Source organism: Rhinatrema bivittatum, chromosome 1 (genome assembly GCF_901001135.1).
Source record: "Rhinatrema bivittatum chromosome 1, aRhiBiv1.1, whole genome shotgun sequence".
Classification (NCBI taxonomy): Eukaryota; Metazoa; Chordata; class Amphibia; order Gymnophiona; family Rhinatrematidae; genus Rhinatrema; species Rhinatrema bivittatum.
In genome coordinates this window covers 410,631,046-410,646,564 of record NC_042615.1, presented here as the reverse complement: position 1 = coordinate 410,646,564, position 15,519 = coordinate 410,631,046, and the positions used below count along the sequence as shown (strand labels likewise).

Sequence of the window (15,519 nt, the reverse complement as noted above, 5' to 3'; positions counted from 1 at the left end):
GGGTATCCATTGGACCCCTCAGTTCTTTACCCAATGGTGTTGATGTTGAAACTTTGATTTTTCTCTTCTTACCCTTCGAGGAATACAACCGGGCCTTTTCTCAAATTTTTCCCCAGAGGCGCGCCCCTTTGGCGCACGGCTTTGGCTGCGCGCCGCTGTGCGTCTCCTTAAATCGGCACAGCAATCGTCTGTTGTTGATGACGTCAAGGGGGGGGGATGGGAATCACGATGTTCCACTCACCAAACGCTCTCAATCCCAGCTGCCCTTCCTCCTTTTGGAGCGTCTCTCTCAAGGTAGGCTTCCACTCTCTCTTGCTGTGCGTCTCCTTAAATCGACACAGCAATCGTCTGTTGTTGATGACGTCAAGGGGGGATGGGAGTCACGATGTTCCGCTCACCAAACGCTCTCAATCCCAGCTGCTCTTCCTCCTTTCGGAGCGTCTCTCTCAAGGTAGGCTCCCACTCTCTCTTGCTGTGCGTCTCCTTAAATCAGCACAGCAATCGTCTGTTGTTGATGACGTCAAGGGGGGGATGGGAGTCACGATGTTCCGCTAACCAAACGCTCTCAATCCCAGCTGCTCTTCCTCCTTTCGGAGCGTCTCTCTCAAGGTAGGCTCCCACTCTCTCTTGCTGTGCGTCTCCTTAAATCAGCACAGCAATCGTCTGTTGTTGATGACGTCAAGGGGGGGATGGGAGTCACGATGTTCCGCTAACCAAACGCTCTCAATCCCAGCTGCTCTTCCTCCTTTCGGAGCGTCTCTCTCAAGGTAGGCTCCCACTCTCTCTTGCTGTGCGTCTCCTTAAATCAGCACAGCAATCGTCTGTTATTGATGATGTCAAGGGGGGGGATGGGAGTCACAATGTTCCGTTCATCAAACGCTCTCAATCCCAGCTGCCCGTCCTCCTTTCGGAGCGTCTCTCTCAAGGTAGGCTCCCACTCTCTCTTGCTGTGCTTCTCCTTAAATCGGCACGGCAATCGTCTGTTGTTGATGACGTCAAGGGGGGGGGATGGGAGTCATGATGTTCCGCTCACCAAACGCTCTCAATCCCAGCTGCCCTTCCTCCTTTCAGAGCTTCTCTTTCAAGGTAGGCTCCCACTCTCTTCTTGCTGTGCGTCTCTTTAAATTGGCACAGCAATCGTCTGTTGTTGATGACATCAAGAGGGGGGATGGGAGTCACGATGTTCCGCTCACCAAACGCTCTCAATCCCAGCTGCTCTTCCTCCGTTTGGAGTGTCTCTCTCAAGGTAGGCTCCCACTCTCTCTTGCTGTGCGTCTCCTTAAATCAGCACAGCAATCGTATGTTGTTGATGACGTCAAAGGGGGGGATGGGAGTCACGATGTTCCGCTCACTAAATGCTCTCAATCCCAGCTGCCCTTCCTCCTTTCGGAGCATCTCTCTCAAGGTAGGCTCCCCCTTGCCGCTGAATTTTGAAGAACTTGTAGCAGCCTGGTGGAGGAGGCAGGCAGTCTCAGAAGTAAGGCGTTATGGTAGTCAGTCTTGGAAAAAATAAGGGCTTGTAAAATTGTTCTAAAATCATTTCTATGTAAAAGGGGTCTCAATCTTTTTAAAATGTTTAATTTAAAATGGCCATCTTTAATTATACTATTTATCCATCTTTTTAAATTAATTTCACTATCGAGCTGAATTCCAAGGTCTCTGACTTCAAAGGAGATGGGGCAATTTTTGGGGGCATGGAGTATCTCTAATTCCCTTTGTTCATTTTATGACAGATGTAGAGATTTTCCATTTTATTGTAGTTAAGTGAGAAGCTCATTTGTGTTAAAACTTTGTTAATTGCAGAGAGATAAATATCCCAAAGTTTAAGTGTGGATTCAATAGAACTTGTGATCGAAAGTAAAATCTGGATATCGTCTGCATGAATAAAATGAGTTAAACCAAGACCTGCTAAAAGCTTACACAAAGGCAGCTTATAAATATTAAAAAGGGTAGCGGACAGTTAAGATCCCTATGGGACACCATGTAGTAGGTTAATTTGATTTGATTCCTTGTCATTTATTTTTACTTTATATGATCTATTAGCCAGATAAGATTTAAGCCACTGAAATTGTTGCGGTCCCGGGCCATGCCCCGGGTCCTCCACCTACCTCAGGGGCGGCCCGGGCCGTTTCAGGGCTTCCCCGGGGCAGTCGCGGCAACCTCCGGGCCTGCAGGCCTTCCAGCACGTCTCTCCCTCCTCGGGAGAGACGCCGACGTCCAGACGCGGCTGGCCCCACCCCCTGACGCGCACACGGGGAGGAGCCCCATTTATAGGGGCCAGCGCGGGAAAATCCTCAGCTGCACTGAGGTTGACGTCAGACACCTCAGGGTACAAGTACCCTGCATCGAACTCTCATCTGTGCCTTGCAACAAGGTTCCTGGACTTGTCCTGTGATTGCTGCATTCCTGGTTGTCTTCGTCCTGCTTCCCTTGCTTCGGATTCTTCTGGCTCTGACTCCTGGACTGGCTTCGGATTCTTCTGGCTCTGACTCCTGGACTGACTTCGGATCGCTCTCTGGCTCCGACTCTGGACCGGCTGCAGATCACCCTTGGACTCTGACTCCTGGATTTCCTACGACCTGCTGGAGGCGCCAGCCGTCCGGAACCACGACCTGCAGGAGGCGCCTGCATCCGGACCACCCACAACATCAGGAAGTCGCCTAAGTCCCAGCGGGCCGAGTCCCTACGGGCCCCTCCTGGGGGGACTTCGGCTTCCAGGGTGAATCTTCTAAAGTCCCAGCGGCTGGACTCCTAAGGGCTCCTCCCGGGGGAGTGCCGGTCTCCAGGGCGAAGAATCCTCTTCTTCTTCTTCGGTCCTACACCGTCCATCCGTCCAGAGGAGGTCGAGTCCTTGGTCGCAGAGGACTTCTCCATAGACTAGAGCGTCAGCCAGCACCGAGTTTCCGAACCGCCTCCTGGTTGGGACATTCGCTGTAGTCCTCCACGGCACTCCATCTTCTGTTCCAACCAGCCCAAGGGTCCACGAACACAACAGAAATGTAATATTATTTAAGCCTATTTCTCTTAGTCTGTCAAGCAAAGTGTTGTGGTTAACACTGTCGAAGCTGCCGATATGTCGAGCATCACTAATAAGTAGGTTTGTCCATTATCTAGACCTCTCAGGACGGTGTCTTGAAGGGAGACCAGCAGCGTTTCTGTACTATAGAATTTTCTAAATCCATATTGGGAAGGGTAAAGGATGTTGTGAGTTTCTAAATGTTCCGTGAGCTGTTTATTGACCACTTTTTCTAGGATTTTGGAAAGACAGGGCAGGTTGGAGATCGGTCTTTTCCCGATATGCATTGAAGCATATCGGGAAAAGAACCTTGATTTAGAGAGAGATTAATAATATCAGCTATGGGTTTTGCTACATCCTTGTTGAAAATCAATAAAACAGATTTGAAATATAAAATGTAAGTTGTGTTTACTTCTGTAAGTTAATCACAGATAATATATATTTGGATTTGTTTGATGTTATATAGAATTATGTTCACATTTCTGTATAGACATGCATTGAGTTGCTATCTAGAAATGAATGTTTATTTAATTTTAAATTATTGACAAAATTTTGACTTAATCTGTACATTTTTATGCTGATGAATACTCACTGACCAGGTCATTCATCAAAATGCGTTATGGCATTAACGCACACGATAACGCGTTAACGCATGCGAAAAGAATTGTAACGCATGGTGCGGATGCAAATTTTTGGGAGGAGCGGGATCAGTGAGGAATTTTGGCGGGATTTAGTTAATGAGGGGCAATATCGCACCATGCGATAAAATCGTGCAATAGGGTGCGTTATGCTAACACTGGAAATAACTACACCCTTTTCCCTGGTGTTAGGCTGTGCAATATGCCCCGAAATGGCCATAACGCAATTTGTGATACATTTTTGGAATTGCGTTTTGGCCATTTCTGTTGTGTTCCACGGCCGTGATAGGCCACGATCGCAGTCCCCTACCTTGCCCGTGATGGCGAACCGCCGCGGGAGTCCCGGGGGAAGGCCCTGACTCGAGGCCCGTCACTCCGGCATGGGTCCCTGTGCTGCTCGCTGTAGGGGAAGCCGTCCCTGCTCCCCCCTCGCGGCGTCCAGCAGCGATTTCCTCCACGGAGGAAATCCAAGATGGCCGCCGCCATCTTTAGGTGCGAGGCCACACCTCCTTGACAGATTTAAAGGGACCCGATCCCTTTAACTATTTTCAGCTGTTCTCTATCAGCCAGAGCAAGGGAAGTATAAAGGGCAGCTTCCTCTGCTCATTCCTTGACTTGGCAACTTCCTTGGTTAGTCAGGTCTGCTTGTTTCGGTGCTTGTGCTTTGGATCCTTGTTCCTGTTTCGTCTGGTGTTCCTTGTTCCTGACTTCGGATCAGCTAGTGTTGATTCCTGGTATTGACTTCGGATTGGCTAGCGGTAGTTCCTGGTATTGACTTTGGATTGGCAAGCGATGATTCTCTGGTGTGTGACTTCGGACTGGCAAGTGGTGATCCCTCGGTGTGTGACCTCGGACTGGTGAGCAATGACCCTCTGGCACCTGACCTCGGACTCTTCTTGACCGTTGTCTCCAAGGGCCCGCCTAAGTCCCAGCGGTCCGGGTCCCTACGGGCTCCTCCTGGGGGGACCGCGGGCTTCCAGTGGTGAAGACACACTTCTTCTTTTCAAACGTCTCGACTCCTCGTCTGCCTCCACAGTCGCTTCTGTCTTCAGTGCCGAGGGTCAGCTGGTCACATCTTCTGCTCCTGCCTTGCCACCCGACGAGAGAACCTTCGGATCTTCCTCCTAAGGTATTCCATCCTCCCGTCGGCCCAAGGGTTCACAAGCCTGAGCATAACAATTTCTGAGCTTGGGGAGGGAGAAGGGGATGCACCATCAAATTAGGGTGAATTAACATAGTACAAAATTTCATCTTTGTGAGACTTTCCTCACTCTAAATGACGTTGAATCTTCACCAAGGTGTACTGTGCTGTTCGTACGCCTCAGTAGAGATATAAATACTTAACTACTATAAGGGCCTTGTAGATACTGTCTCTCTCTCTCTCCAAAAAATAGGGATTATCCCAGGACATGCTAAGTGTTACTGCATGGTGCAGTAACTGTACTTAACACAGGCATTATTAACACTTTTTGATGAATCTAGGGGATACTGTGTTCCATCGTTTTGCTCCATGCACAGTTGTATGCCAATCACATAAAAATGGTGGGATCAGTATTTATTGATTTAGATTAAATAAATACATCTAATTAAACAACTGAAAACCTGTAGCAATGTTTTAATATGATAACTTTTAATACTTGCTTCCTTTCTACAGATAGGTATGGATTGAAATATGTTTCTAAATGGAATTTTGAAACTTGGAATGAACCTGATAATCATGACTTTGATAATGTTTCTATGACTATACAAGGTAAGATTTTTTATTTTTGTATATGATTAGTGGTGTTTAAAGTGATTGAGGGAGAAGAATTAATATTTTCAAGTATAACTGAAACACTGTCTTGGTGGAACTATAATTTATAAATACTAATTTTGTAGCAGCACATTCCATTGGTATATAAGAGAAAAAATGCAAAACGAAAGTAAGCTGTCTGGGGCAATTAAAAAAACTGTATAGGCAAGTGTAAATTCTACAAGTATTTTTACCTACAGATTTTGCACCAGTGTTCAAAGGGAAGAATGAATAGTTGTGGTTAATGTTTTTAGTTTTGAATAAGCACTTGTGTGTATTTTTCAGTTTTTGTTTGTTTTCCAATTGGGGATGTGGAAGTATAAGAGTAGAAGTGAGAGATTATACCTGATTAGTTTCCAAAAGAATAATTTTGTATTTGTGGATGCATCCCATCTTGAAACCATTACAGGATGGTAGAGTGATGGAATATATTTATGAATATTTTTCTACCTATCTCCCTTTCCCTCGCAGGAATTTCCTATTTCCTTTTCTTAATTTTGGTATCCCTTATTTAAAGTGGACTAGTTCTAGGTGTTTGTTAGATATGATTGGGAGAAGGTGTGTGTGGGAAAGGAATAATAATGAAGAGAACTTGAGGAGAATAGGAGTTGAAAGGGAGGAGAGAAGCAGTGTGTAGGAGAAGATAGATGGGAGAGGAAGGAGTATTGCAGAATAGAGAGAGAGACATTAAGCAGCATGACCCAGTTGCCACTCCCTTGGTCTTAAGGTAAGGTGTCATGCAGCTATATGTGTATGTGCCTGTGACATTCCCAGATAATAAATTCTTTTATGGCCCTAGGGTAAATAGCAAACCCCTGGAAAAAGTGTTACATTTATATTTATGTATTTATATTCCGCTTTTTGGCATTTCAAAGTGGATTACATTCAGGTACTGTGTGTATTTCCCTATCCCCAGAGGGGCTGAAAATAAATCAGTTCTGGCTCCCCCACAGAAACGGAGCAGAGCTGATGGTGTACATCAGATTCAGCTCCCTGCAGAAACTACAGCAGAAATGGCGATAGCAGGATCATTTCTGGCTCCCCAGGCTCCAGAGAAAGCAGAGCAGAGAGTGTTGGAGCTGCTTACCCCGAGATGAGAGCAGCCACATGCCCTTGACTTTTGTGCAATTTCCTGGCACAACTGAAGGGCAATGAGCGAGAATGAGAAAGTGAAAAGACAGGAGGTGAATGCCTGTCAGCCACACTGCTTCTGCTGCTGCCTGATTTGTTTGCATATGTATGTGAGAGAGAGTGAGTGTGTGTGTGAGAGAGTTTAGGAGCAAGCTCTAACCCAGCCAAAAGGAACCCCTCTGTGGAAGATGCTCTAGACATTGTTAGGACTGCAAAGCTTCCTCAAACTTCTCTGCTCAATCCTCCTAATCATGGGAGCAGCCCCTCTTCCCACCACAGTTCCACTTCTTTTTTGTCTACAAATTAAGCTGTGCCTAAAGGAATAAGCAATGAAATAATCAAACATATACAGAAAATCACTGAAAAATATTTGCAATTTTATAGCAGTGAGAATTTTTTTTCTATCTGAAGCCACCATCCTGGTCAGCTCTTGGGCATCGGGGCAGATGGGGAAGGCCACAGATCACACAAGACTCCATGACTATCCTCAGGATCCTGCACATGGAGGTAGAAACAAGTTTTCAAGGAGGGCCTCTTCTGCACACCAGTCCAGTAACAATAAAATCAATCAGCATATATATATATTTATTTATTTATTTATAGCTTTTATATACCGAAGTTCAAGTAACAGGGTTACTTATCAGTTCGGTTTACATTCATGCGAACAATGACAACAATTGTCTTACATTGAACAGGGAATCGAACAACTTGGAAGAATAACTTGGAAGAACCAGAGAAATAAAGAGTAGTAGTAGCTGGACTTCTGGGGTATCAAGCCTGCAGGTAGGGAAGGGATGGCTGAAGGGGGGGGGATGAGGGAAAGGTGAAACTATCGATTTATTAATAAAAGGGAAGTATAATTAGGGGAAGGCCCTGGGTGAGGGCAGTCCGAGAGTCTGTGGAGGGTCCGTGATGTTATGGAAAAGCTTGGCAGAACAGAAAAGTCTTTAGTCTTTTTTTAAATGTGTTTGGACATTGTTCCAGCCTGAGGTCCGGTGGGAGCGAATTCCACTGTTTGGGGCCTGCCGTGGAAAGAGCTCTCTTTCTTAAAGAAGTTTTGATAGATGGAGCCTGTAGGGTACCTCTCTGTGCAAGTCTAAGCTGGCGGGAAGAGGTGTGAAGTTGAAGAGGCATTTTGAGGTCCAGCGGGGTGATGTTGTGAATGGCTTTATGGATGATTGATAAAAATGTATAGAGAATTCTAAATTTGACTGGGAGCCAATGGAGATTCTTTAGAATTGGTGTTATATGGTCTCTTTTGTTGGGCTTTGTAAGAATCCTAGCTGTTGCATTTTGTAACAGCTGTAGAGGCTTTAGGGAGTTGTCTGGAAGGCCGTGAAGAAGTGAGTTACAATAATCGATTTTTGAGAAAATGATTGATTGTAAGACTGATCTGAAATCATAGAAATGGAGGAGGGGTCTTAGTCTTTTTAAAACTTGGAGTTTATAGTAGCACACTTTTACTGTGTTGTTGATGAAACCTGTGTAGCTCAGTTGGTTATCCATGACAACACCTAGGTTTCTGACCCTAGGGGAAAAGGTTGGAAGTGTCGTAGAATGTGAAATGTTTAGCGGAAGGTTGCCGTCCTGTGTGATCAGTAGGTACTCTGTTTTGTCTGTGTTGAGAATCAAGTTGAGGTTTGAAAGGATGTTGTTGATGGAAAGAAGACAGGAATTCCAATGAAGAATGGATTCATGCAGAGAGTCGGTAATTGGTATGAGGATTTGGACGTCATCTGCGTAAATGTAATGGGTTAGCTTAAGCTTGGAGAGGAGTTGACAGAGCGGGAGAAGATAGATGTTAAATAGTGTTGGGGATAATGATGACCCTTGAGGGACTCCTAGGTTGGAAATGAATGGAGGAGATTCTTTGCTGTTGATTTTGACTCTGTAATATCTATTCTGGAGGAATGATTTAAACCGATTCAGGGCTGTGTTTTTGATGCCGATCTCCGTTAATCTATCAATGAGACACCCATGGTTCACTGTATCAAATGCGGCCGATAAGTCGAGGAGGATGAGCAAGCAGGGCTGTTTTATTTCAAGGTTCAAGAGAATGTTATCTGATAGAGATAAGAGGAGGGATTCTGTATTCCAGGATTTGCGGAAACCTAGTTGTGCCGGGGAGAGGATGTTGTTATTGTCCAGGAAATTGGAAAGTTGTTTATTGACTATTCTTTCCAAGATTTTGGCGATGATCGGTAGGTTTGCAATCGGGCGAAAATTAGCTGGATTGTCTGTAGATAGATTTGGTTTTTTAAATAAGGGTTTCAAGATGGCGAGTTTGAGGGGGTCCAGGACCAGACCCTGAGAGAAGGAGGCGTTGATGATCTGGGCGATAGGATTTGCAATGTCTTTGGCACTGGCTATGAGAAGGTTGGATGGAATAGCATCAAGCGGGTGTGAAGCTGGCTTGAGTTTCTTTAGATTTTCTATCTCTAATGCTGAAGTCAGTTCAAAATCCTCTAAGTTTGCTGAGCATAGAGATGAGGTTGTGAGAGGATGAGTGGGATTGGAGCTGAGAGCCGGTGAGGTAGTGAGAGGAAAAGTTTGGTCAGGGGCTTTCTTATCAGTACGTGAGGCAAGTAGGTTAGCTATTTTGAACTTGAAATATGTGGCAAGTTCGGTGGCTTTGTTTGCTGCTATGTCATCAGGAATAGCAGGTGCTGGTGGTTTGGTGAGCGATGAAACCAGAGAGAATAGGGCTTTTGGATCAAAGATGAAGTGGTGGATTTTCTGGGAGTAGAAGTCTCTTTTTGTCTGAAGAATGATAATCCTGTATTGATGCATGAGGGATTTAAAAGCCGCTCGGTTTGAAGAGGAGGGATTCTTGCGCCAATTCTGTTCCATTTTTCTGAGTTTCTGTTTCAGTATTTTTAACTCTGGAGTGAACCATGGGTTTTTTTTGTCTTTATTAGGGTTGATATCCTTTGTAATAAGAGGGCAGGTCAAGTTCGCCACTTTGTTTGTGATTTTGGACCAAGAGGATAAGGCCGTGTTTGCGTCTGTGAGGTCTATCTGGTTGAGCTCCTTGGAAAGATGTGAGATGAGAGTTTCCTGGTTGCATAACTTTCTGATTTGGACTGTGGTTTTCTGTGTTGCCGTGGGGGCTGGTTGTTGGTTTAGGAAAGAAGTGGAGATTAACTTGTGGTCAGACCAGGGAATTGGCAGACAGATAGTGTGTGATGCTGGGGTAAGGCCTTGGTTAATGAAAATTAAATCAAGGGTGTGTCCTGCTTTGTGGATGGGTTCTTTTATGAGCTGATTGAAACCCATGCAACTGAGAGTGTTGAGGAAAGATTCGCAGTTAGAGGATCGAGGGGTGGTGTCCACATGAAGATTAAAGTCTCCTAACAGGATAGCCGGTGAGTCGGTGTTAATGTGTTATACTATGCATTCTATTAAAGGAGACGGGTCTGAATCAAGACGTCCTGGGGGGGTGTAGAAAAGTCCTATTTGAAGTTGGGAAGATTTGAAGGCTGCAAATTCAAGAGAGTGTAAGAAGCTGGTCACCTGAAGCGACAATCTAAGTTTTTTATTAGCTACAAGAAGCAGACCGCCTCCTCTTTTTTTTGGTCTGGGGATAGAGAAAATGTCGAAGGTTTGTAAAGGTAGTTGATTGAGAAGGGCCGTGTCTTCCTGTTTTAACCATGTTTCTGTGATGGCACACAGGTCAGGCTGCTCGTCCATAAGATAGTCATATAAGAGGTGGGTTTTTTTTGAGAGGGACTGGGCATTCAGAAGAGTTAAAGAGAAGAGGGTAAGACCAAGTAATTGGTTCAGGGGCGAGAGCATGATGGGGATAAGTCTTTTTTTGTTGTTGTTGTTGAGTGGTTGATTCGACTTGTTTATTTACTATGTTTCTCCTGCGAAACTGAATGATTGCATATTTCAAACTCTTGTTCAAAATAAAATCTTTACTGACAAAACTGGTGGCAAAACACAATGTCCAACAGGTACACTTAGGGCCAGATTTTATAACATGCGTGCGGGCGTAGATTTGTTCGCGCAACCCGGCGCGAACAAATCTATGTCCGATTTTATAACATGCGCGTGCAGCCGCATGCACATGTCATAAAATCCAGGGTCGGCGCACGCAAGGGGGTGCACAATTTTGCAACTTGCGCACGCCGAGCCAAGCAACCTTCCTCCGTTCCCTTCGAAATCGGAGCGGCCTCGGAGGGAACTTTCCTTCCGCTCCCCCGCACCTTCCCCTCCCTTCCCCTATCTAACCCGCCCCCCAGCCCTAACTAAAACTCCCCCCTGACCTTTGCTGGAGAAGTTACGCCTGCCTCTGGACAGGCGTAACTAGCCACGCGCCAGCTCTCCATCCCCGAGCCTGGTGGCTGTTCCAGAGGCCTCGGTCCCGCCCCCGGGCCGGCACCCCGCCAATGGCCCCGCCCCCAGAGTGCCCATTTTTTCAAGCCCTGGGATTTACGGCATCCCGGGGCTTGCGCGCGCCACCGAACCTATGCAAGATAGGCTCGGCATGCGCAGGGGGAGGCAGGGGTAGGTTTTCGGGGGTTGCGCGCATATCTTACACACATAACCCTTTGAAAATCTACCCCTTAGAGAAGTGCACCAATACTGCAACAAAATCCACCGTAAAAAAAAAAAATCACTTTCTTTTTTCCCTTCACACACAAATAAGTCAGCTCTTTGGGACAGATATTCTCACCCTGGGCTCTCTAATACCTGTTTGGTAGTTGTACTCCTTTTCTCTACAATCTCTTCCTCTTTCTCAGCTGATAGTAGATGAATCAGGTTCTGCCTCTAGTGATTTTCCCAGGCAGGATGCCCTTTCCCCTAGTACTTTCCATTATCCCAGGACAAGCAGGATGCTAGTCCTCACATATGGGTGATGTCATTGATGGAGCCCTATCATGGAAAACTTTCTGTAAAAGTTTCTAGAAACGTTTGACTGGCATCCTGAGCCCACTGAGCATGCCCAGCATGCCATGATATTCTTAGCCACAGGGGTCTCCCTTCAGTCTTCGTTTTTCCACGCTGTTTTCAGCATCGCAGAGCAGGAGCCCTGTGTGAAATTCTTCACACAATTCTGACTAAAAATCAGATTGAAATTTCATTTTTTCTCACTCCCACATTGGGGTCTCTCTTTAACCACCGGCCGGTGAGTAGAATATCTCTTCCGACTCTTATTGAGTTCACAAAACGTTTAGTCACACATCCATCGACGGCTGTTGTTGAGATCATGGCTACGGGTTTTAAAAAATGCCCCAAATGTAATCGAATGGTGTCGATTACTGATCCACACTGCGAGTGTGTTCTTTGTTTGGGTCAGTCCCATGATGTCTCATTGTGCCCAAAATGTGCGGAAATGACTGCTAAAGGTCAGAAAGCACAGCAAGAAAAAATGGAACATTTGTTCCACATCCAACTGCTACCTTCCACATCGACATCCACCCAGTCATCTCCGGCCGGAGTATCGAAAAGGATAATTCTTAAAAAGCGTCATCTGGAGGGTTCAGGGGACCGATCGTCGCTGACCCCGTCCGCGGCATCGATAAAGTCAACATCGGGCCTTGAAAAAGCCACGGAGCACCGCTCCAAACATCAGCATCGACCTTGACATTCCTTGATTCCGGAATCCCTACTATCTCCAGAGAAGTCGACAGCCAAGTGACCTCGACTGCAAGAGACACTGAGGCCTTCAACACCGAGGCCTTCGACACCGAGGTGTTCTCCACCTCTTGAAATGCTAGACATTGAGCCTCCACAGGGCCCTGTGGTACAGCCGATGACACCCCCACCACCACCACATATAGTTGCTCTGCCTGCATCAGCTATTGTGGAGGAACTGAGCGGGTTCACCCGCCAGGCAGTGCGAGAAGCGCTCCAGGAACATCGACACCGACGCCGATACCCTTGCCGAAGCCAACACCATTGTCGATGCCGGTGCCTGCACCGATACCGGTGCATCCGCTGATGCCGGTGCCCACACCGATGCCGGGGCCATCCTCGAGGACAAGACAAGCACCAATGCCAGGGACCAGCACCGATGCAATCCCGATGACATTCCCGATGCCAGTACCCACGCCTGGGGCTCCCTACTAAGCCTGTAGGACTAGGGTCGTTCCTGGACAAGGCCCACTTGATGAACCTCAACCAGGACCTACAGGACTCTTCAGACCAGTGGTTCCATCACTTCCACCGAGGTCTTCTCCTACCTCTCCTTCCAAGCAGGTACCATACGATTCATGGGAGGAGAAAAATACAGATTCTTCATCTGAAAGCTTCATGTCTGAGCCATCTCCTCCTGAAGGAAGGAAAAAGTCTCCACCAGAAGACTTGTACTTCACTACCGTCATTAAAGTCATGGCAGATACAATTCCTTTCAATTTAGTGTCTGAGGAAGATACAAGGCAGCAGACATTAGAAGTTCTACAGTTCGTTGATCCACCCAAAGAAGTCCTGGCCATTCCTATCCACGAAGTCCTCCTGGAATTACAACATAGGCTTTTGGAACATCCATGTTCCTTTCCGCCAATCAATAAGAGAGTGGACACTACATATCTTGTACAACATGTCCCTGGGTACCAAAAGTCACAAAAACCACACCAATCCGTAGTAGTTGAGTCGGCCCAGAAAAAATCTAAAAGGGTACGCCCTCATTCCTCTGCACCACCAGGGAAGGATCATCGATTTCTGGATTCTCTAGGGAGAAAGGTATTCCAAGGAGCTATGCTTAACTCCAGGATAGCGTCTTACCAACTCTATATGACGCAATACCAGAGGAATCTATTGAAGCAAATGCAGGAACTCACTGATTCCCTACCTCAGCAATACCAAGATGCAGCTCAAACAATAATCCATAAGGGACTAGAAGCTGGAAAGCATGACGTCCTTGCGGCTTACGACAGCTTCGAAACGTCTTCAAGGGTTGCAGCTTCAGGGATTAGTGCATGCCGCTGGGCCTGGCTAAAAGCCTCTGACCTCAGGCCTGAGGTACAGGATAAGCTGGTGGACTTGCCCTGCGTGGGCGACAACCTATTTGGGCCAAAGGTACAGGACGCAGTGGCCCAACTTAAAGAACGCACAAAGACATTGCGTCAATTATCGGCAGTTCCGCAAGACTCTTCCTCATCAGCATCCCACCGTCCACCAAGAAAGGACGCCAGAAAATCATACTACAGGCCGAGGTGGTATTATCCACCGGCATCTAGGGGTAGATCTTCTCATCCACAGCAAAGATCTCAGCCCAGACAGCCTAGAACCGCTAGGCCTCAACCTCCAGCACAGACAGGACTAGCTGCATGTTTTTGAGGCGGGCGCCAGAGAGCAAAAGCCATCTCTACAATCCCAACCCAAACTTACCAGTAGGAGGTCGAGTCTCCTTCTTTTACAGCCATTGGTTCCAGTTCACAACAGACCAATGGGTACTCTCAATAATTTCACGAGGTTACCAACTCAATTTCCTATCGATTCCAAGAGACTCTCCTCCAAGGCCTATTTCGCTAAACGAAAATCACATTATTCATCTGCAAGCAGAATTATCCACCCTTCTGAGAACCAGAATCGTAGAACCAGTACCCCGGACTCAGCAGGGCAGAGGATTCTACTCCCGTTATTTCCTCATTCCAAAGAAAACAGGAGGCCTACGTCCCATCCTAGACCTCAGAAATCTCAACAAATTTCTAAAGAAAGAAAAGTTCAGGATGGTTTCTCTAGGCACCATGCTTCCCCTTCTTCAGACAGGAGATTGGCTTTGTTCTCTGGATCTACAAGATGCTTACACTCATATTCCAATATTCCCTCCTCATCGCAAATATCTGCGTTTCCTGGTGGGTCAACAGCACTTCCAATACAGGGTACTATCATTTGGACTTGCCTCAGCACCCAGAGTATTCACGAAATGCCTGGCAGTAGTGGCAGCTCAATTACACAAAGAAAGTTTACAGGTTTTTCCATACCTGGACGACTGGCTCATCAGAAGTCCATCTCAACAAGGAGCTCTTGTTTCTCTCAGACGAACAATCACTCTGCTGCACTCGATGGGGTTTCTCATCAATTACCAAAAATCCCATCTCATCCCATCTCACCGGCTTCAATTCATCGGAGCAGAATTGAACACCATCCTTTCAAGAGCTTTCCTAACTGAGGATCGGGTAGAAGCACTCTCTGTTTTAGCAAACTCGCTACACTCGCAGAAACAAGCGACAGCTCATCAGTTTCTCACTTTACTAGGTCACATGGCCTCCACAGTTCATGTTACTCCTATGGCCAGATTAGCCATGAGAATAACACAATGGACATTAAGGTCACAATGGATACAAGCCATTCAACCACTGTCGTCTCCAATTCAAGTAACCCACCAGCTACGTACATTTCTCCTTTGGTGGGCAAACAGAGACAACTTGCGCAAGGGCCTACCCTTCCAACAACCAGTCCCACAGATAAATTTAACTACAGATGCGTCCACCTTAGGTTGGGGAGCTCACATAGACAATCTCCAAACCCAGGGTACTTGGACAAAACTTGAAGCAACATTTCAAATCAATTTCCTGGAGCTTCGAGCTATACGTTATGCTCTGCATGCGTTCAAGGACTGCCTTTCACACAAGACTGTTCTAATTCAAACAGGGAATATAGTAGCCATGTGGTACTTGAACAAATAGGGAGGTATGGACTCATATCTCCTTTGTCAAGAAGCAGCACAGATTTGGGACTGGGCCCTGACACATTCCATGTTTCTCCGGGCCACTTATCTAGTGGGCATCCACAACGTAGTTGCAGATCGCCTCAGTCGTCAGTTCCAACCTCACGAATGGTCCCTGGATCCCTTAGTAGCGACCAGGATATTCCAACGTTGGGGACAACCAACAATAGACCTCTTTACATCACATCTGAATCACAAAGTGGACAGGTTCTGCTCTCTGCACAAACAGAAACACCAGCCAGCCAAGGACGCCTTTGCTCGCCCT

The 15,519-nt window shown here is 46.5% G+C and overlaps 1 protein-coding gene across 10 annotated transcripts in view; it reads left to right on the top strand.

Moving 5' to 3' along the window:
* Window positions 1-15,519, top strand: part of IDUA (iduronidase alpha-L-) — a 914,728-nt gene that overhangs the window by 484,296 nt on the left and 414,913 nt on the right. For all 10 annotated transcript variants that reach the window (XM_029602401.1, XM_029602339.1, XM_029602392.1 and 7 more), the window contains one exon: window positions 5,309-5,404. In XM_029602401.1, coding sequence (XP_029458261.1) covers window positions 5,309-5,404 — 96 coding nt within the window. The remainder of the gene's footprint in view (window positions 1-5,308; window positions 5,405-15,519) is intronic.